The 21,671-nt window shown below is 57.7% G+C and overlaps 1 protein-coding gene across 1 annotated transcript in view; it reads right to left on the bottom strand.

Annotated features, from left to right (window-relative positions):
• Positions 1–9,643: 9,643 nt before the first annotated feature.
• LOC309410055 (uncharacterized protein) overlaps positions 9,644–21,671 on the bottom strand; it is a 43,742-nt gene continuing 31,714 nt past the window's right edge. Inside the window, exons 8-9 of the mRNA XM_082006374.1 lie at positions 15,926–16,014; positions 9,644–11,123 (exon numbers count right to left, since the gene is read on the bottom strand). Coding sequence (XP_081862500.1) covers positions 10,897–11,123; positions 15,926–16,014 — 316 coding nt within the window. The 3' untranslated portion in view covers positions 9,644–10,896. The remainder of the gene's footprint in view (positions 11,124–15,925; positions 16,015–21,671) is intronic.

Raw genomic sequence — 21,671 nt, 5'->3', positions numbered from 1 at the left:
CCTGAACCCTTGACGTGGTGCATTTTGCAGCCCTGGGCCCTGTGGTGGGAGCTTCTCAATTCCCCAGTGTCCTGAGGTCAGGTAGCTCCTCCAGCCTGGCCGGCCGCTGCCCCGCAGGAAGGTGGTCTGTACCAGAGTGGGCCTGGAGGTGCTTCTCCCCCCTTGTCTTTAAAAACACCTTGTTTTCAGAACCAAGCAAGACCAGCAAAGCCAGTGGAGATGACAAGAGAAGGAGGCATCCCTGAGAAGACAGAGATCATCAGGTGCTTGAGCTAGACCTTGCCCCCGGAAACTGCTGGAACTGCGAGAGCTTTCAGTAAGTAAAATGAAGTTTCCGTCTGGGATCTGTGCATGGCTGTGATGGGTAATTTATTTTCCTTCTTGCTCTTGAGGTCGTTTGTGCTCGTTTTTGTGTCGTTTTAGCTCTCCTGTCTGGCCTTTGGTCTGTCCCTGTAGACAGCTGAAGGGACAAAGGCTTCAGCCAAGGGGAGGAACATCAGCTGCAGGTCTCGTGCTGGAGCAGGCTGGGCAGAAAGGCAGAGACAGAGGGTAAAGCCACAGCCCTCCCTACACATAGCTCAGTGCTGGGGTGCCAAAGCAGAGACCCCAGGTCTTGCCTTGCTGGGTGCTGGCTCTCAGAGCAGTAGCTTACGGTGGGAACGGCTCTGCGTTGAGTTCGTGTTCTGATTTAACATACTTGTAACGTTGAAGTAATGGAGTGATCCGTAACAGCCCAGCATCACCTGGGACCGGCACACAGCTCGGCTGCTGCCACATGCCTGCAGGAGGAGGCAGGCTGATCCCAGCCCAGGTAGGAGCTGGGGTAACCAGGAGGGTGGAGAAGGAAACAGGGAGGCTGGGAACGCTCTCGGAGAGAGGGCAGGTTGGCACCCTCCCATCTGGGAGAGCCACCGAGCGAGGGGTGAGCTAGCGTAGGTGGTGCAGCAGGGTCTGGGGGCCTTTCAGCATGGCTGGGATCACCCAGCACAGGGCAAGCTCTTTCCTGCAGGAGCCTGCGTCTGCCTGAGCGCTACTGGGAGCACTGGTCCCTCCTGGGGTCACGCTGAGCCTTCGCAGCTTTTAGTTCTAACGCATTTTTACGTTCACTAATAATACAATTCCATTTTTCGTAGCATTTTAGGTGTTCCTGCGGCTTGCTAGAATGTCACAGGTTGGAAGTGCTACTAAAAAGCTGGGCGAGCCGAGGAGAGCGTGTGCCCCTCTGCCAGGTCAGCCCGCTGGTCCCCTCACGGCAGCGGCTGCGCTCGGCGGGGTCTCTTTGTGCGGGGCACGATGTCCGCTCCCTGTTTCAAATGCACTTTGTGTCTATTTTTCTTGTTCCCATCCCAGGTGCTCGGCTCCGGCATGCAAACCCAACGGTGCGTGAACCGGGGAGAATAACCGCGAGCGGGCGGCTGCGGATGGGCCCTTGGGAAGAGGTAGGTGCGCGCCTGCGCGCAAGAGGTTTGCGCCTGAAAGAGAAAAGCGCTGATTGTAGAGGGGAGAAGAGCTGCTCTGGTTCAGCCTCGAGCAGCTGGTCGGGCAGGATGGTGCTGGCTGCGGTCCAGGGACTCCCCGCACTCAAACTTGGGTGAACGAGGAGCAAGGCTGGACCCCTTCCCCATGCCCTGCTCCGGGAAGGGATAAGGGAGTCAAAAAGGGCAGGTAGGACAATTAAGGCATCGGTCCCTCTGCCTTCTCGGTCCCTGGGGCATCAGAGGGCTCTTTGCGGGGCCAAGAGCTGTGCCACCCTCACGCCAGGCTGGTGGCAAGCTCTGCCAGACTGGTAAGCCTTGCCTGAGAGCTTTTATTTTCTTGTAACGGTTCCATTAATATAAAGCCATTCTTCACAGATTTGCGGCTGCGGGCAAGTGATGCTCTGGTAGCACTGCCTTACCGTGACAGTTTTTATGTACAAAAGATGGAGAAATAAATGTATTTTTTTTGGTGCAGAAACAGGATCTTGCCTCTATATCATAACTTTGCTGGTGCAGAGATAAACCTGAAGCCTTGTGGCACGGAGCTGCAGGGACCTCGTCCGAGCTGGGGTGGGCTGCTGGGGAGCTGGAGCAGCATCACGGCTGCCTGCAGCGGGCTGGGTGCCACCACCGCGTCCCAGGAGGAGACGGGAAGTCCCGTTCCCTGCACAGAAAATCCACCTTGGCAAACCTGGTCTGGTGTCCGAGAGCCCAGACATGGAGTGGGCTCTGGGCGATGGAGGTGTCCCCCCTGTCCAGTCATCACCCAGGGCTGAAAGCCAGGTGGGTGGGAAGCTGGTGAGCACCAGAGCCACCCCCACTATGGATATTCCCCACAGATCAAACAGTAAGTAGAGCCCTGGTCACACCGCTCGAACCGTTCTTGTCCCCAAAAGCGTATACGTACCCACGTGGCAGCTCTGTGGCAGCAGCGTCCCTCCTGGTGACCCCGTGGAGGAGTCCTCCTGCCCTTGCTCTCATGGGAGCAGCACCAGCCTGGCCACCGGCTGAGTTTAGAGGTCGACCCAGCCAGAAATCGGCCGGACTGCAGCTCCCTGCTGCTCTGCTGGGACGAAGGACGCTTTCTCCCAGATGGCCACTTTGGAGGGACAAATGCTTTGCCATGTGCTGGTGGCCCTGGCTTGGTCCAGGAAGAGTTTGTCCTTGCGACTGGTTCTGTGTGTGGGAATGACTGCGAAAAGCTGCATCCCTCACGCGTGGGCAGCCGAGCCGGGGCTGTGTTCCTCGTCCCAGGGCCAAGCGGACATTGCAGCAGCTGTTCTGCTGCTGAAGTCCTGCTAACGTCTCATGGTGGGTACCCCATGGGGCGTCCGAATCCCCCCTGCGGCCAGCCCCGTCCCCTCCTGCCCAGGGTGCTGCTGCTTTTACCTCTGACCTGCGGTGGGGAGCAGCCCTGCTGCCCTCCCTGCCACCGTGGGTTTAGAAAGGGGATGGTGGGACATCACCAAGGGGGTCCTTGGTGTCCCCTGGAGCCGCTCCAGCCCCTCCTGCTGCAGCCAGCCGCCACCAGCATCCCCTCCCCATCCCCGATTCTCCTCCATGCCTTCCCCATCCCCCCCAAAGGCACAGTCTCAGGGGGACATGGCCATCAGCCAGGGCTGTGCCCCAAAATGTCCCTGCCTCTTCCCCGGCCCCCCTTCTGCTTCAAGGCATCTCCATGGCTGCAGCGGGTGTGGGATGGGGCCAGCTGGCCAGTGCTTGCTCCATGGGGCTTTTGGGAGCTGGTCCCTGCTGGCACGGACGCTGGGGACTGCAAGGATAATTTAAAAATGAGGACAGAGACCTGATTATTGCCCTAGTTTGTGTCAAATCTCCTTAGTTCTTTTTTTTTCTTTTTCTTTTTAGCAGCTTTTTGATGAGCTCATCAATGACAAGTTGCTAATTGGAGAGCAGGAGGCCCTGAACTGGGGTGGTGGGGCGGGGAGCAGGGTGTCCCGGGGCACCCAATGGCTCAATGCACCCGCATTGTCCTGTGAAAACCAGGGGGGAAAAAAAGGGCCAGGATAACGTAATCATCTAAACCTGGCGCTGGGCCTGACCAGGAGGGAAGCCGGGCTGGGGTGGCCTCAGCGGGGCATGGGACTGATGCTCAGTTGGGGGGTGGGGACACCCCAAATCTCCGCAGGGACCAGCAAAGACCTTTCCGGCTTCAGTGCAGCAGAGGTGCTGCGTTACCCTGGGGAGCCGAAATGGGGGAGTTGAGGGGTGGAATTTCTGGTTTCTGACAACATGAGGTACCCACCAGCATCGTGTAGGGCGGTGGGCTCCAAATTTTTTATTGCATCCCCCGATATATTTATTGCTTTATAAATTACCTACACGTACTACTGGGCTAACATGTACATTGTAAAGCAGAAACTAAAATAGAAATTTAAAAAGGATGGGGTAGAGATAAAATAAGCACTATTTTTAGATTTTTTTAATTTATTAACAGTACAAAAAAATATTTTCTTCCTTCCCCCCAGGGGACTGTCTTGTGCACCCCACTTTGGGGACCATGGGCTCAGCGGGAGCAAGCCCAGCCCCCCCCATCTGGCACTGGTGGGCCCCTTCCCCATGCCCCTCCTTTCCCCTCCACCCCTCCCCAGATGCTGCCCTTCATAAAGCAGCTTTGTCTGCCTCTTCCTCTTCCTCTCCTCCCGTCTGGCCTCTTTCCCTCCCTGGCGCTTGTCCCATCTCCCTGTGTAGCACAAGGACCCTTCTTCTCTATTCATCTCTGAGGAGGGGGGTCCAAGCCCCCTCTTGCAGCTCATAGGGACCCCCCTGGCTGTGCCCTGGTCCGGAGGTGATGGGGACGATGGTGGGGTCCCCACTCCACCGGCCCTGGCACCCGTCCGCATCCTGGGGACCAGTCGTGCAACCGCCACGGGGACAAGTGGTGGGCACCGCTCCCCAAAGCCCTCTGGAACCAGGGCGGCATGGGGCGGGGGCTCCTTTCCCTCCAGCACGGCACGGTTTCAGTGGCTGCTTTCCCTTCCCTGTGCCAGCAGGGCTGTGTCGCTTGGGGATCACCCGGGAGGGCTCCCCCCAAATCCTGCACGTCGTGAGCCCTGTGGGAGAGGAGGTGAGGTCCCTGGGACGTGTCTCTGCTCCCCAGTCTGAAACTGGCTGCGACTTCCAAACCTTGGCCAGTGGGTTGTCCCCGGCACTGTGCCACCCACGTCCTCGTCCCCTGCAAGGGGGACATGCCCCAACACGTCTCCAGTCCGCTCCTGCTCCCAGCCGCCCTGGCAAAGCCCTGGGTGGTTTGGCTCAGCTTTGCTGCCCACTTGTGTGGAGAGGGTGCCAACAACCCCCTCCCCACGCCGGGCACCGGCCACTTTCGGCGTGTGCCAAAGGGAGAAGGGGTGGGCTGGCAGCGCTGAGCACGGGCAGCCCGTTGCTGCGTGCCCTCCCAGAGGGACATTCTGGTCACGAGTGGCGTTTCTTGACCTTTTTTCCTTTTGCCTGGGGGTTTCCCAAAGCACTGCCTCTGCCCAAACTCCCTGGGGACTGATGCGGGCCGGGTGCATCCAGGAGGGAATTAGCCCTGCCTGGCTGTGTGCCCCCAGGACGGGTTTTGGGGGGGCCAGCTCTGGGCTCCGGCGGGGTGGGGAGTGCTCCTGGACTGCAGAGGCAGCGTCAGACCCAGGGGCTGGCTCCTCCGCCAGCAGCTTGGTGAGGTGACCCTGGCAGCATCAGGGGTCCCAGCGGAGCATGTGGGCTCTGCGGGGGGAACGGCAGTGTCCCCTTGGAGCTGAGCCCCTCCAGCCGCACCGTGGCCCAACCACAGTGCCCGCAGCATCTCCCCTCTCCGCCCGGTTTGCCTTCATCCCACCTGGCATCCCCCTCCTCCCTGCCTGCCCCTCCCTGCCCTCCCTGCTCCCCGGCTCCATGACTTCAGGTCTTGGCTGCAGCTGCCGTTGGCTCCCAAGCTCCTCCGGCACCCGGCCACCAGCACCATGGCGGGGGACGGACAGACAGACAGATGGAGCAGGCTCCAAGCAGCTCACGCCGCTGCACGGCGGAGGCCACCGTGAGGTCCCGCAGGCTGCAAAAGGGTGAAATCCCACCATGTCCTGTTTTGCCTGGTCTCCTGCAGCCCGAAGGGTGGCTGAGGGCTGGCCCTGCTCCTCTGCGTGACGGATGCGCTCTTGGCAGCCACCGTGCCCCGGTGGGGCTGGCAAAGGGCAGGCAGTGCCCTCCCTTCACCCTCTCCTTCACCGCAGTCACAAGGTTTCAGTCAGCAACAGGCAAGTTTTATTCTGTCTCCGCACGCTGTTAAAAAACATAAAAAAATAAATCAAAGCGTTCAGGAAGTGGATTTATGGAGCAGGAAGGGACGTGGAGGATGGTGAAACATCTTTCGTTCCCACCTGGGAATGTGAGGCTGTGAGAGGAGCCGGCTGTGCCCGGGGGGAAATAAAATTCTGGGGGATGTTACGGCGAGGGGCTGGCGGGGAGCTGGTCGTCGAGGGCTGAGGGAAGGGCTTCCCCACTGGGTCACCCTGCTACAGACACCCGACCTCCTCGCCTGGCCCGTTTGCACCTGCTGCCCCGGCCAGTCCCTTTTAGACCTTTTCTATTTCAAGCGCCAAGAATTCCAAGTGCTTTTTGATGACATCAGCCATCCTCCCCGCTGATGCGTTTTATGGGAGGAGAAGCCCCCCCGCTGCCACCGGCTTCCTGGGGTTTCTTCTGCTTGGGGCAGGCTCAAAATCCAGCTGCAGGCTCTCGGCACAGGAGTGCACAAAGCCCTGCTTAAACCTGCAGCACCCAGTGCCTGTCTCAGACCTGGGGCAAACCTCCTGATTGCCTTCGGGGACCCCGAAGGAGCAGGTGGGAGGGAGCTGCGTGAAAACTCAGCTGTTTTGGTGATTTTTTTCCCCCCCACTCTTTGCTGGGTGAGGTCACGGCCGGAGGAGCAGCCTGATGCCAAGGAGCACGTCAGTGGGCAAGACACCAGCTCCCCACCCAGCCCTCGCCGTGGCGAGCAACCACGAGTCAGCTCAGCTCACAAATCCAGCAGAAAACTGGGTCTGCTCAATTCCTTTTTGGTTGGTTGTTTGTTTTTTTGATGATGTTTTGCTTTGGGTTTCAAGGTCAACTAACCAAAAGAAGTGACTGCCGTGAACAAGGGCCCCGCAAGCTGGTGATGCAGGGCCCACCACTGCCCGCAGCATCCGCAGGCTCCAGCCCTGCCAGCAGCCGGCAGTGAGCTGGGGACATTCCCCGGGGGAACAACAAGGGGGGCTCCAGCCCCAGTGTGACTGCGGAGAAGCCCAGGGCTACTCTGGTCCCATGCCATGGATGCACCTGGGAGGGTGACAAAGGGACAGCAGGAGCGGGGGAAGAGGCGCTGAGCTGCTCCCAGTGCCGGCGGGGAAGAAGGAGGTGGAGGAGGAGGAGAAGCAGAGCAAAGCAGCAGCAGGAGGGATACAAGGAGGAGGATACAAGCCCCTTCTGGCTGTTGAGGGATGTTCAGAGCATCACAGCATGGCCCCTTGCCCACCCGATACCCCATCCTGCACCCAAGGCCCCCTCTGCTCACCAGCTGAGCCACCTCGAAGTTTACTCCATACACGCGCCCCACGCACACCCCACGCACACCAGGCACGGGGTGGGATACAGCCGCTCCCTCCCGCCCAGCTGCCGGGGGGCTGTAACCCATGGTCCCGCTCCAGCCACAGAGTCTCTCAGTCCCCCTCATGGCTAGAGGTGAAAGAGACCCCCCCACCCGCTCCCATCCCGCATCCGGCATCGCCCCCTCCGTTCCAAGGCCAAGTCGCCCTTCCCAGGAGCGATGCCTCTGATCCTCAGTGGCCGCTCAGCCCGAGCAGCCGCTGGGGGCTCGGTCTTATCACCCTCTTTGCATCCCTTTTGTCAGGGCTGTGACTGTTCTTTCTGTTGGCCTCCCTTTTCTCATCACCCCAGCTCAGCAAGTCCCCCATCGGCCAACCGTGCTGCAACGAGCGTGTTCCTGCTCCGCGTTCATTAGTGCAGCTGACCGGGTTCCCTTCATCAGCGCTAATTGGCCGGGTTTGCATCGCTGTGCCTTTCCCTTCCTGGTTTTCTCAGCGTCCTTGGGTGATTTTAGTGCAAAAGAGAGATTTCCAGGGGTCTCTGTGGGAGTGCAGCAGAAGTGTGTGTGGGAGGGGTGTCTCTGTGGGGTGCAGGGGGATTTGGGGCGTGTCTGATAGTGCGCAAGAGGGTTTTGGGGGTGGTCTCTGTGTATGAGGGCAGCCTCAGGGGGTGCTGGGGGGCAGGGGGGTGGAGGCCACCAAGCTGCAGCCCAGATGGAGTCACTGGCGGGGGGGGGGGGGGGGGGGGGAGCTGTTCCCGGTGCTCCTGGAGCCTCCTGCACGCTGCTAATGGGGACACACACAAAGTGTGGGGGGGATATGTCTGTCTGTCTCCTGGGGTTGCTCTGCCCCTGCCCCCTCCACTCTCCCCCTCACATCTGGGCAGCAGCAGCTTATTTTTCCCTCTGTGGTTGTGACACTCCGAGCCACGGGACGTTTGTCCCGCAGGGAGAAGGTGGGGGGCTTGTCTCGGCCGGGGACCCCCAGGCATAGCGCCTAACCACCCCCTCGTTCACCCCCTCACAAGCACAGAGCGGGAAGCCCGGGCACCATGAAAAGCAGGTGATCGCTCCGAGGTTGGAGAAGGGAGAGTGGGTCCCCGTTGGTGACGGGGAAGGGTGACCAGATCCCCCCAGGCTGGGGAAGGGCGACCAGATCCACGCAGGGCTGGGGAAGGGCGACCAGATCCCCTCCAGATCCCCCCAGGGCTGGGGAAGGGTGACCAGATCCCCCCCAGAGCCCCCCAGGCTGGGGAAGGGTGACCAGATCCCTGCCAGTGACGGGGAAGGGCAACTGGATCCACTCCGTGTTGAGGAAGGGGCTGTAGCTGTGGACACCGTGGTCTCCTCAGTGGGGGTGCCAGGGTCTGCCCTGCTCTCCCTCAAAAATACCAGCTGGGATCACACCGGTGCCACCCACAACTACGTCCCCAAATGCCTGGGGGACCCCAGGATGGGGGGGGTCCCATGAGCATCCCCACTGCCAGAACCTGGCTGGGGCTGAGCCAGCCCGCCGCCGGCAGCCTCGGGATGGACAAGCCCCATCTGTGCCCCCCTCTCCCCATCGGAATGAGCACCATTTATTCAGAAGAAACCATTTTATTATTTTTTTTTCCCAAAGAAAAAAAGCAATATAAATATTAGAGTATAAAACTTGCGTGTAACACATCGACATTGGTCTATATGGGTATAAGAAGGATATAAGCATATATATAATATATAAGTATAATTCAATATTAGACACATTGAAAGGGCAAACGTGTTTCATTTCACGTACACTCGGAGCACAGACCACATGGAAAGAAGATACAGAGAAAAGTGAAAATACTGGTGTCCACAAGTCAGTTACCGAGATTAAAAATAACACGCCACTAAATACACGACACTCACTACGCTACCTCTGATTGCAGATTAAAAAGAAATATAAAGACTACGATTCAGCTACAGCATTTCAGGGGGGGCAGGTGGCAGCTGCAGGGGACAGGGTGGGAACCGCTCCCAGCACGGCCAGCGCCGGAGGTGGCCGGATCCGGATGAAACACGGCGGATGCTCCTGCAGCCCGGAGCGGGGCGGGGGGGGGTGGGGGGGTGCCGGTGGGGTGACTGGTGCCGTGCCGCAGCCTGGCCGAGAGGGCTGGATCTGCTCCGGTGCGTTACGTGTTAGTGATTAAAAAGGGAAAAAACAATACACAACCCCTGGGAAACCCGGCGCGGCCCCTTCCTGGCCACCCCGCGGCCCCCCTCCTCTCTCTGGCGACACAAAGCCCCCCTCTTGCCTCCCCGGGGGGCTCGGAGCTGCCTTGGTATGGGAAGCCGGCCCGGTGCAAGGGTGATGGGCACACTGGAGGAACTCTGTTCCTCATCCTTCGAATCCCTCCGTGGGGTGGAAAGCCCAAAGCCAGCAGGAGCATCACCTCCTGCAGGCTGCCGGCCCAACGTGGTCCCATGCGACCCCCCGCCTTGTCGCCCCGGCTCGCTGGCTTTGCAGCATCGCCCCGCGCTCACCCACTGCTCTCAAGTCCCTTCTCCGGGTCTGGTCCCCAAACGCCACCAAACCAACCGTCACTTGCTCAGTCACCAACTCTGCACCAAAGCCACGCGCCGGCAGCTCCGCGGATCTCGCCCCTTTGGGTGAGACCCCAAATTAACCCCTTTATCTGGGGGATCTACACCCCAAATAAAAAGTGATAAGTTTCCCCATCCCGCTTGACCGAGCTCACCCCCCCCCTCCCCAAGGCAGCCCCAGCACGGAGGCTCGGGCGGCTGCCGGTGCGTTCACACCGCGCTGCGTGGGCATGCGAGGACTTCTCCGGGTCCGTGGGGCTTAACTGCGCTCGTGCAGGTGCGCGAGGTGAAGGATGTGCATGCAGACACGGTGTGCAGAAACGCGAAGCGTCGTCCCCCCGGCGGGGATTCGGCCAGATGGCTGCCTGGCCGCAGGGGACCAAGACTCTCTTAGCTTTAATTCCAGAAGAACATTGACTGTACATATAAATATTTACTGCAAAGAAGGGATGAGATGTGTCTGCTCTTTGGAGACCCCTAGAACCACTGGGGCAGCTGCCGCACACCTCGGCACGCTGCTCATTGAATTCCCTAACTCTCAGACATCAGGAGGGGGGTGGTTTGTCTCATATTTCAGGCCATTGGTGGTTGCACTTTTAAAGAAAAAAAAAAGTTTAGGGTGCAGCTTTGCCATATTCCTTTTAACTCATGCAATATAAACACTTTTTTTTTTTTTTTTCTGGGTAACAGGTAAGCAGGAACTGAAGCACTCCCTACCGACTTCTCAGCAACAAACCCATCGCTATCATTAACTGGAGGTGAATTTTACTAATGGAAAGTTTAAGAGCAAAGATCTGGAGCATGGGCTCTAAGCTAAGGAACTTCCTTTTCCTTTCCGAAAAATGATCGAAGGTCTACAAATTAAAAGATCCGTGTTAAAATTATTTACACTGGGCAAAGCCAGGCACAAGCCTCGTGCCGTTCTCAGACTATCTGGGAGCAAATCGCATCCAAAGACGTGGCAGAAGACCTTCCACCTTTGCATATTCTAATACCCGAGGGATCGTATAAAACGTTAGCAAGTATTCACAGGGCACTTGTTTGCATTCGGTTTAGCTTCTGGATTGGTTTTCATCATGAGATCTAACAGCAGCGAGACCCTGCTCCTAGCGCTGATGATGATGACAAAGATACATTCGCAGCATTTCCTACTTTTTGCATCACAAAAAAAAAAAAAAAAAATTTACATTCTTCCTCCGGCCTGGGCTGTGGTTTTGGGGGAGTGCTGGAGCCGGCTGCCCTGTAGCTCTAAGGTCTCCTTCTTCTTCTTCTCTACTTCTTCTCCTTCTTCCCAGATTTCTTTTTGTTGCCACCCGAGGAGCCGGCGCCCTTGGCGTCGCGCTTGCCGGCGGCGTTGGTGAGGGTGGCGGTGCTGCCCGGGATGTAGACATTCTGTCGGTAATCGGGGACGTGCTGCAGGGTGAACTGGGGGCCGTAGCGGGCGCTCAGCCCCATGGTGCCTGTCCCGCCGCCCAGGGTCGAGTTGCCATCAGCGGCTTCTGTGGGGGATGCCAGAGGAGGGGGGGAGCAAAAGAGAAGGGCAGGTTGTTAGTGCTGGCCAGACCCCCCCCCCAAGCCCCAGCAGCCCCAAAAGGCTCTTGCTGGGTGTCAAACCCAGACCTCGGTGCCACCAGCCTTCAACCCCAGCCTTCAGCGCTACCGCTCCACGGGATGCAGCGTGCGTGCTGGGCAGCGTGGCAATCCCTCAATTCCACATCGTTGCCAAAGGTTCGGGATTGGGGGCTGGAGGCTGGCTGGGGTAGGGCAGCCTCCCCTGCCCTGCCTGACGCTGCCTGCTCTGCCCCCTCCCCGGCTGCTGCCTCCACAGAAAAACACCCCCCCCCCGCTTCCCGAAAGCAGCCCATTACAAACATACTGTGCAGCCACAACCTTTAGTCATGCATTAAGGGAAAGCCAATATTTTTTTTTTTTTCCTGCTGCATTTAAAACCCTGCCCTCAGTATTTCTCCAGCCAGGTTTATTCAGGGAGCAGAGAACATGAGAGGAGAAATTAAAATCCCTCCCCTGCAGTACCGCAAAATGGCTCTAGGAAGCCAAGCACAACGCGAATCGATACCCAAGCGCGTCTGATGGTCCAGATCCGGGAGAAGGGGGAGGGGAAGGCAAATTCATTCCTATCGCTCTGCGAAGCCCCAAGCACGGAGAGAGCAAACGGGATGCTGGGGCACTGCTGGAAGGCAGAGACCCGATGGAGACGGGGGGATGCACGGAGGCAAGGGGGAGAAACGAGCGCGGCGGGGACGGCAGGGCACGAGCGATGCTGTCGCCGTGAGCCGCTGCGTGACCCCGTTCCAGCATGACTGCCCGTGCACAGCCCGTGGTGGGACCCTGGCCCAGCCCTGCTCAGAAACGGTTTGCCAAGACACTGCCTCTGCATCGGATACTACGGATCCGATCTCGGCCTTTTAACGGCTTCGTGCATGTGGCTACAGGCACGCTCTCCCGGGAGGCTGGAGAGACCCAGCCAGGGCACCTGCAGGGCCCAAGGCAGAGTCCGGGGCTGCTGCCCCCTCCTTTCGCAGGCGAAGAGACTAAGGGAATAAAGAAAAACGACGAGCAGAGAACGTGGGCTGGTCCCCTCGTGTTTTTCCTCACTCCAGACCAGATCTGTGCACGCCTCCGTGTTGCCTTGGTTTTCCCCTGAGCAGATGGAGGCAGCTAAGCCAGCCAGAAAGCTAGACAAAAAGCTGGGCCACATCCCACCGGCCTCCTGAAATATTGCTGTGTCCTCTCACAGAGGTCGGAAATATGAAACAACCGCAGTTTGAAAAGCTCCAGCTGCTCTGCTGGAGCAGGAGGAGGAAAACACACAGCGAGTCCAAAACCGGGCGCGATATTGTGCATCGAGGTCCAGGGACGCGTAGGAGCATGTACAAACACAGCGAACCAGCGTGGGGCAATGCCATGTTGCTTTCCACTGGGGAAGCATTCACCAGCAGGAGAATTTTTCTACAGTTCCCATTAAATGCGTCCCAGACCTTTGAGGACCTCTAGGAGGGCTGGAGGAGATAACATATCAGTTAGTGATATTTGTCGCTAATCCTGGCTCACCTCATCAGCGGCTTGTTTCATTAACAACCAACTAACCCCACACCCGTCGGGGTGTTATGAACAGGGACGGGATGGCCGGAGATGCGCTGTCAGGCCAGGCTGCAGCCAGGGACGGGCTCGTGGGTGGGTTACAGCCTCTGGCAGCGGGGGAGATTTCTTTTTTTTCTGGGCTCCCCTAGCTGGATACAGCCCGGCTGGGGGCTCGGTGGGCTTGGGCACCTTCTCCTGTGCGCTCCCCGCTGGACCCTCCCAGCTGCACCAGGGCAGCGAGGAGACTGGGGGCTCCCAGCGGCATCCAGGACAACTGGACCCCATGAACTAGTCTGCAGTCACAGCACAGATTTCACAGGGGAGAAAAAGCCGCCTGTGAAGTTCCCAGCCTGCCAGTTGGTCCAGGGTAAGAGCAAAGGGCTGTTTCTAGGTAACATTGACATTAAGGCTGAAAAGAGAGAACAGGGACAATAGAGTTTATAAATGGGTGCTGAGCTGCTCTTGCCAAGCAGGGCACTTCAGCTCTTGTTGCTGGAAAGGTTACGCTCAGCCTTTACCAGCAGCCAGCCATTATCCCAAGCGGTCCTGAGGAGGCAAACAAGAATTTGGGCTTTGGCAAAAATAACCAGCTAGTGGCTCCATTGCCCTTGTAAGCAGAGGAGAGGCAGCCCCGGAGCACGTGCTGCTGCAGCTGCCGATGGGGCTTTCAGGAGAACCCAATATAGCGCGTCTGTCCCTGCCTGCGGGCAGCGGAGCCGGGGAGGAGGACCTCCTCGGGCTGCCTTTCCGTCTGCTCTCCCACCGCCTCACGGTACCCCTATAAATTCTCACTGGAAGCCAGCGTTATTTTAAGGACAGGATGTCTGCCCTTCATTGTCTGGTGTCCTGGAGTCTGGTGTCATCCCTGCTCCTTGGTCTGGCTTAGCAGCTGCCTCTGTCCCTTCAGATGGCTCAAAAGACCGGCGTTTCATGTTGTTCCCAGCCGCAGGGGAGGAAGATACAGAGCAAGGGAGTCCAGGAAGGGAGACAGAAGCCCTATAGCAGGGCTACAGCCCTGGGGGGACACCAGCTCCCCAGGCACTCTGGCTTGGGAGGGTGATTTAACCATTAGGCAAGCGATTTAATCCTGACTGGATCCTGCAGGCTTGGCAAGGCAGGGCCAGCTCTGCCTCTTGCTGAAGCGAAGGATAAGCCCTGGCACAGGGTAAGGATGCACGCATGTCATCACCAGCCCCTTCTGGGGGGCATCCCTAGTTCATGGAGCAGAGCAACATCAGAGGAGTTTCTGCCTTCCGGGTGGTCTCTGCTCGGTGCGGACTCGAGCGTGGGCTTGACGTGGTGCGGTGGAAGTCAGCCTCCACCGCTCTGTGCAGGAGGATGCTCCTCAGGCTCAGAGGAGCGGGTGAGCGAAGGGCACCCCATGCCATCACCTGTGTCATTGTGTCCCACCTGCAGCCCCAGAGCTCAAGGAGAGCTCAGCAGGTGACAGTAAGAGATAAGGATCGTTTAAATAGCCAGGAAACATCACCCGAGGATGGGCAACACAAAGCTTAACGGACAATTAGCACTGCCCCTAATCAAAGCCTGCTCCAATCAACACTATTAGCTTAACGAGTGAGAGCAGAAAAGGGGGGACAGAGAGCAGGGGAGACATGAAAACACAGCGCTGGTGGAAAAAGCTTGCGCTGTGTCCCCACCCGGCCCCTGCCCCTCCGTCTGTCCATCTGTCCGTCCAGCCAGCCAGCGCAACAAGGGACCAGCATGGGCAAGAAAAGGACGGAGCGCACAGAGCCATCCTCTCCCTGGGGCTGCAGCAGCGGAAGCCCTTTTCTAGCAGATGGATCTGATTTAAATGAACCCTCTGGGCAGACTGAAGCCATGGGAGAGGTTAGGACTGTTTGAGACTTGTGGATTGGGGGAGATTTGCTGCAATAGGGCCCAGGGCTATCTAGAAGTCGGTGCTTAACCTGGAAGGGACCCGCTCAGCTCTCTGATCCTGGGGACTGCCAGAGTGGCAGTCAGAAAAACAGCTTTATTTGCAAGCAAGGAAACAGGATCTGGAGGCACTGGGTGATGATAACCATATGCAACCCCAGAGGCTATTTTTCCATGGTCGTTTTTCAGAGCGGAGACACATTTGCGCATTGTTTCTTTCCCTTGAGTGCAAACAACTCCCTTGCCCAAGAACTTCGTCCCCTTCCCCAGCCATGGCAGCTGTGTCTGCCTGGTGTCTGCAGAGGAGCAAAGTTCAACTGCAGCAGCTTTCCAAGAAAGCAACACCAAAGCCATCCCTCCTCCCCCAGATTCTTTCTCTCCCAACAGCTCAAAGGAAACATCCTAAGCATTTTGCACAGGGGTTTATGGCTGTAATGTTGCTTCTATTTTTAAATCAAGGGCAAAAAGACTTGGAGGTATTTATAAATAAAGGCTGTATGAAAACCAGCCTCTTCATCCAGAGCGCTGCACGGAGTGATAATTGCACTTCTTTTATATAAAGCCACGGGGACTGCGTGTGCACGGGAACACCCCTCCCTGCCCAGCGCTTCCACACGGCACAGTCATAAACCACAACAAACCAACCCAAAACGACCCCAAAGCAAACCCTAGTGATTACAACTGCAAAGAGCCAGCAGCAGCCGGTGGGGCAAACCTTGGCGAGCCCACGGCTCAGCGGAGGGAGCCAGCGTGAGCAGGGAGCACGCGCCAGCATCTCTGGCCATGAGGCTTGTTGGGGCTACTGAATCAGGCATTTACTGTGTTCCTGGCCCAGTCTCTAGCCACAAGCAAATCTTCCAAGCTTCCTACCTCCTCGCCTTTCGGCAAGTTGCAACACAGCAGACGTTTCATTGACCATGACCTTCTGGAACCAAGTAGTTTACAAAACGTCATCTCAAGACCGGCTCTTCCATGTAACGCAACCACATCATGAGCCAGAAAACATTCTGTCCAGTACCCAGATAATATAGTTTGGGTGGTAGAGGTACCCCTGTCTACAGCATGCCTGAAGCTCATGGCTACATGCCACCTCCTCTGCCTGAATCCTTCCCGACCCCTCTCCTCTGCAGGGGGACATAGACAGCAGTGCTTTTCCACCAGCAAGTGTTGAAGAAGGACTTTTGAAGCCACCGCAGTTAACCCAGATACGTAAGTCCCACCAGCATCTTATCTAACGGCATGCATCTGAGGTGTCCGCGCGAGAGCAAGTGCCGTGGTTTTCCCACGCGCAACAGAGACCAACCGTTTGCTGAAGCCAGGATCATGGCTTGGAGCATCTCTGTGTCAAACTGATTGTTCGGCCAGGCTCCACCTTCCTCTCCATTCTGGGATCTATGGGGAAAAAAAACAAACAGCAAGTTACTGCAACTCAGTCAGGAGGAGTGGACTTGTCAGAGAGCGTGAGAAGCCAAGACTGCAGGCTTGTTCGCTGGCGAAGAGGAGTTTGCAGGCTTTAAATCCTTCTATTAAATAACACTCAAGAGTCAAGCCACTTTGAGAGGTCTCCATCCCTCTCCACGTTTTTGAAGAATAACCACCAATACCAAAAGCACGTGGGGGCTCAGTCTTCAGACCTCAGAGACAGCCAGCACCTCATCACCTCAAAAGTCCCACCAACATAATGTAATGCCTTCCCACGAATATAATGCAATACCACAGAAAATGCTGGTCCTTAAAGTCCCAGAGGTGCATGCACCCTTGTACGACCAAGTCTTCTGTTCCTTTTGCAGGTCATGTGAGTGGATGCACCTTTCGAGCTATCTCAGGCTACAACTCCATTCTGCAGCTTCATTCGTAAGACAGAGGGTGAGAAAACCCCACGGCGTGGTGGGCTTTGGGATCAGCATGGATCCAGCTGCCCAGCACTGCAAAACCTGCTCTGAAGGGAGGCCAAGAGCAGCTGCCAGCTCTGCAAAGCCAAAAGCAAACAGTCCTGTGGAGGCTGGAGCAACGAGGAGAGGAGGGAAGGGAGGTGGGCACCCTCCTTGGTTCCACGGGACTGGCAGATGGAGGGGCTGAGCACCACAGAACTGCCTGGGAAACCTCTGGGGATGCTAGCAGGCTTTGATTAAGGAGGGCTTGTGATGACCCTCAGCAGTCTGTGCAGTCTAACAAAGCCCTGCATTCACGTTTGTCAGGTGCCAGCTGTGCTTGGCCACCACTCACTGGTGGTGGCACTTCCCCTCCGGAAAGGTCAGGGCTGTGCTCCCAGAGCCCCCCCGGAGCCTCACTGCTTCAAGCAGAGACACCTAAAAACACCTCACCAGCTTCCCGGGTCCTCCTCTGCTCTGGCCCTCAGTGACCACATCACTCAGACCTCCGGTCTCCCCTCTCCCACCTGAGTGCTTCGACCACCCGCAGCTCTTGCCGCCCACTGGGATGCCAGGCTCTGCCCCTTGGCTGTGTGCTGCCTTGCCTGGGGCAAGGGCTGCCCCTGACCTTGCAGCTGGGAGCTCTCCAGAAGTGAGAGGGAAGGGTTTGAAAGCACTGCCCCTTGGAGAGAGCCGAGCCTGTTTCCCAGGGCAGATGTTCAAACCATCGGGCTGCAAGGCACGGAGACGGCCTCCTCTTCCACCACTGTGGACCCAGCCCTTGCACCCAAGGAGCCGCTGGACCCCGAAGCCCTGCTCAGACCCCGAAGCCCTGCTCAGACATGCTCAGAGAGCCGAGATTTCCCCCAGCTCTGGGGTTTTCTGCCGGCAGCTCCGTGCTTGAGCACTCGGCACCCCGCACGCTGCACGTGCCAGCGCAGGCGCTGTTGGTGCCAACTCAGTGCTGCGTGCTGGGTGGCAGATGGGCTCTTTACCACTGTGCTGAGCATCCCGCTGCCTGAGTGCCCCCAACGGTTGCGCCCGCTGCAGCTCTCACACAGAGGACAGGCTCAATACGGCCATTTCAGAAATGGGATGGACCCACAGGCACATCCTTGAAGGTTGTACCTGCCACGGTGACCTTGTAAGGGCGGGCAGGTCCCACGTCTAGGTCATGGCCCCAGCTGCATCACAGCCCTGAATGCGCAAGCGCTTCCTCTGTCCTCCTCGTGCAAATGTTCTGTGGACAGGAATTAAAAATGCTGGGCCCTGCTCGGTCGCGCAGCTTGGTTTGGACCCAGTGAGGGGTATATACGGGCAAAGTCCCTTTGAAACACAGGATCTGAGTGTAAGGATGCATGTACAGACACTCCCAGGTGCTCTGCTGAAAATCTGGTCTTAAGCGACTTGCCCGAAGACACGCAGGACCTGTGCCAGGACCACACGACCATCCATCCCTTCCCTTTCTGTACCGCCTGCCGGATCCCCCTCGAGCCGGGCGCAGGGCACTGCACTCACACCACTTTCTCTGTGGAGGATGCAAACAAGAACTAACGTAGCAGAGGCTGCCCCGGCACGACACTGCCAGCAGCACCGCTTCCGAAATACCTGCCGTCTGCCGCAACCCAGGGCATCCCAAAAACTATTTATATCCATCCTCCGTGACGTGTGTGGTGGCACTGTTTCAAGGAGGCCAGAAGCGAGGCTTGTCTGCCTCCCAAACTGATTTCAGTGTTCGCATGATGGTTGTGCTGGGACTCCTCGGACATGGGCACTGCTGCCCTGCACTCGGTGTCGTGCCAGTGAGCAGCGTGCGGGCAGCAAGGACAAGGTGGGGACAACCCTGAGGCTGCAGTGACCTGTTAATGTCACAAGCGGGGCTGGGAATAGAGCCCTGGGCGAGATCCGATAAAGGACTTAGGAACCTAAACCCCACTGCAAACCACAACCCATTCAGCCACCACTTAACCCCAGCAGCTCCTGCCCCACCGGCTGGCAGCGGAGGCTCCGGAGGGCTTCACCTGGGAGGTAGCACCAGGACGCCCAACCCCGCTAACCAGGTGGTCCTCACTCTCCACCCCAATGACCCCTGGCCCCACGGCTGCATGCCGGCACAGACAGGAGAGCCGGCCACCACCGAGCACCAGATTTGTCCAGGGTTGGGTTGGAAACAGGGGGAAGAAGGGCCATGGTTAATCCCTGCAGCCTGGGGACACAGGGAGAGAGACACAGCCCAACCCCTCGGTGCACGGCACAAAAGGAGCAGCTGTACCAAGAAACATGTGGGTCTTGCTCAGGTTGTTTTGACCTCGTGTTTTAGAGATGTGTGCCCCGGGGGAAGGGTGACCCTGCATCATCAGTGCTCAGAGAGAGGTTCATCCCCGGAGGTTGGCGAGACGGGCAGTCTTTCAGACCCTTTTCCTTTCTTCTGGTCTTACAGAGGGAGTGAACTCATGTGAACTCCCATGGTGAACTTCACTGGCCCCTGCCTTACGGTTATACCGCAGCGTCAGGGGGACAGCCAAAGCCCTACATGCCCTTAATGCCACGTGGGATCACTAAATCTCAGACTGATTCAGATGGAGGGGGACATGAAGCACCCAGCCTAACAAAGATGGGAAGGTCTCTGGTCCAATACCCCACTCAAAACTGGGCCAAGCTTTCAGCTGGACCCAACTTTATATTAGCTTGTTCAGGGCTCTGAGCAGCAACATTTTGAGTATGAGATTTCTCCATCTCTCTGGCCTCTTGTTCCTGTGTTTGGCCACCCTTGGGTGAAAACCATTTCCTAACATCTATTCCAAATTTGTCTTGTTGCAATATCTGCCCATTGGCCCTCATCCTTTCACTGTGCACATCTGAAGACAGCAATGAGACCCTTCTAGCTCTCAGGCCTCCAAGTTGAAGGAGCTCTCTCAGCCTCTCCTCCCCTGCCATGGGCTACAAACCGCGGATCATCTTGGTGGCTCCCATATGGCTGTGTCTTTGTTGCAGTGGGGAGTCCAAAAACCGGGCACAGTGCTCCAGGTGTGGCCCCGTCAGTGCTGAATTAATGGCAACCATCTCTTCTCTTGGCCTGCCAACTACAATCTTACCAGTAAAACCCAGTATACAGTGGGTCTCCATCACAGCAAGGGTGCACTGGTGACTCATGTTCAACCTGATGGCTCCCAGGTCCTTTTCTGCAAATCTACTGCACCCAGTGTTCCCAATTTTTGCACAAACAGCCCCAAAGCTGTGTGCCTGCTCTCCATGACAACACGCAGAAAAGCTATTTTAGAAATGCCTTAGATTTGCAAAAAAAATGGTATTGAGCTCACTTCTCCAAGCAGGAAATTCAAGTGCCTCAATTACTTGCAGTGCAATCATCCAGAATTCAGAGGCACAGAAAAAAAACACAAACAAGTGCTGTAATCTAAAAACATCCAAAAATAACTCCTCGCATTGGAAAAAGGCACGCAGCTGATGACCAGACCTGGCCGTCTTCCACGGCTATAGGATGGAGCTGTGAATCAGAGCTGTGAATCACCGATTCAACAGCGAGTAGCCTGCCCTGCCCTGCCCTGCGCGGCTCCCCTCGCCGGGGGGGCAGACCTCAGACCCCCTCCCTTGCTGCACGGCTCCCCGCTCGGCCGCAGCCTCAGGCGCTGCGGTGGGGAGGCTGCCCGGAACGGGAGGGCTGGTTCCTATGGAAATGACCAAGGATTCGCTGTTTTTAATACAAATGCCGTTGACTCAATAGGGTTTGGGTTTTTTTTTTCCTAAAAACCCATCCCCCATAGGATAGATCACTTCTTTTTTTCTCTGTTCAATTCTACTCCACACATCAAAGCTCAGAAAAGAGCTGGCTTTCATTTCGGGAACGTTTCCAGCACAGCTAGGGCTGGAGGGAAGGAAGCAAACCCACGTTTGCAACAAACCCAGGGGTGCAGCATCTTAGGGGGGCTCAGGGCACAGCGGACACGGAGCACGGGCCGGGGGCTGCACCCGCGGAGGCAGGTACAGCTGGGGCACGACCTGCAAACGCCTTCATTAAACCGGGCCACATGGAAACCGGGGAATGCCAAAACGAAAGGCAGAGCGTGCTGCGCCGCGAGGCTGCCCCATCACCAAGGGCTTCCTCAAGCCTCTGCCCGAGCAGCGCAGGGTGGACCCAGGTGCTTTGCTGACCAGTTATTTTGTGGCAACCCCCAGCCACCACATTCCTCTTTAACTTCCACTTCGAGCGCGGAATTATTCATTTCCTTGCCGGGTTGCTACGGAGCTTGTCACTATGGCAGCCAAAGGTCTTGCAAACATTTATTTGCACAACTGCCTGGTAGGTTCCCGAAAAATTGTTTTCCTTGCTCTGCAGCTGGAAACACGAGCCGTAGCAGCGTCACAGCAAGCTGTGTATTTGTGCCAGAGCAGTGCTGTCAGAGCCCCAAGGGCTGGAGGGGACAGCCCAGCACCCCACGACAAGACCCCAGCACCCCCGGGGTGCCTGGCAGGGATGCGGGCAGTGCTTCGCCCTGGGTATTTTGCCGGGACACCCTCAGCATCCTCCCTCCCCTCTCATTTGGGGCTTCCTGGCTCCCACAGCAGCGGCCCCCCCGCCAGCGCTGCTCCCACCCCACAGCCCCCGCTGCGCCCAGGCTTCCCCGCTCCGGGGAGGAGGACGTGGCTGGGGTTTATTTCTCCTCCCAGCCTCTTCCCCTTTCACTCCCGTTTACTCCCCTGCTCTGGCTGCAGCTCCCACCCTCCCATCACCTCCCCCAGCAGGGGGGCAGCGCGCTTGCCCTCCCCTCCCCAGCCAGCTCCCCGGGTCAGGGGGTATCTTCAAGCCCGTTCCTCCAGCCCCATTCCCCGGCAGCCCCTGATCACCCCAGGCTGACCCCCTTGCCTGCCCCTCCCTGCACTGCTGTTTCCTCTTTCCCAGCTTCCTCCAAGCCCTCCCCCCCCCCCACCGCCTCCTCCGCACGGCTCCAGCCGGAGGCAGCGGCAGAACTAAAAAATCTCAGCCTGCGCGTCTCCAGGCTGGCGAAGTGACAAGTAAGAGGGAACGGATCCGTCCCTGCTGGTGCTGAGCCTCCGCCACGCTCAAGGCGTGCTGGGGACACAGCCCCACGGCTGGGGATGCAGCCCCAGGGCGAGCATCCCTCTGTCCTACTGCCCATCCAGGCTCCCGCGGCCACGGCC

Source organism: Phaethon aethereus (assembly GCF_964289735.1).
Source record: "Phaethon aethereus genome assembly, chromosome: 14".
Taxonomy (NCBI): domain Eukaryota; kingdom Metazoa; phylum Chordata; class Aves; order Phaethontiformes; family Phaethontidae; genus Phaethon; species Phaethon aethereus.
The sequence above is the reverse complement of the archived record's forward strand: the minus strand, read 5'-3'. Positions and strand labels throughout refer to the sequence as shown.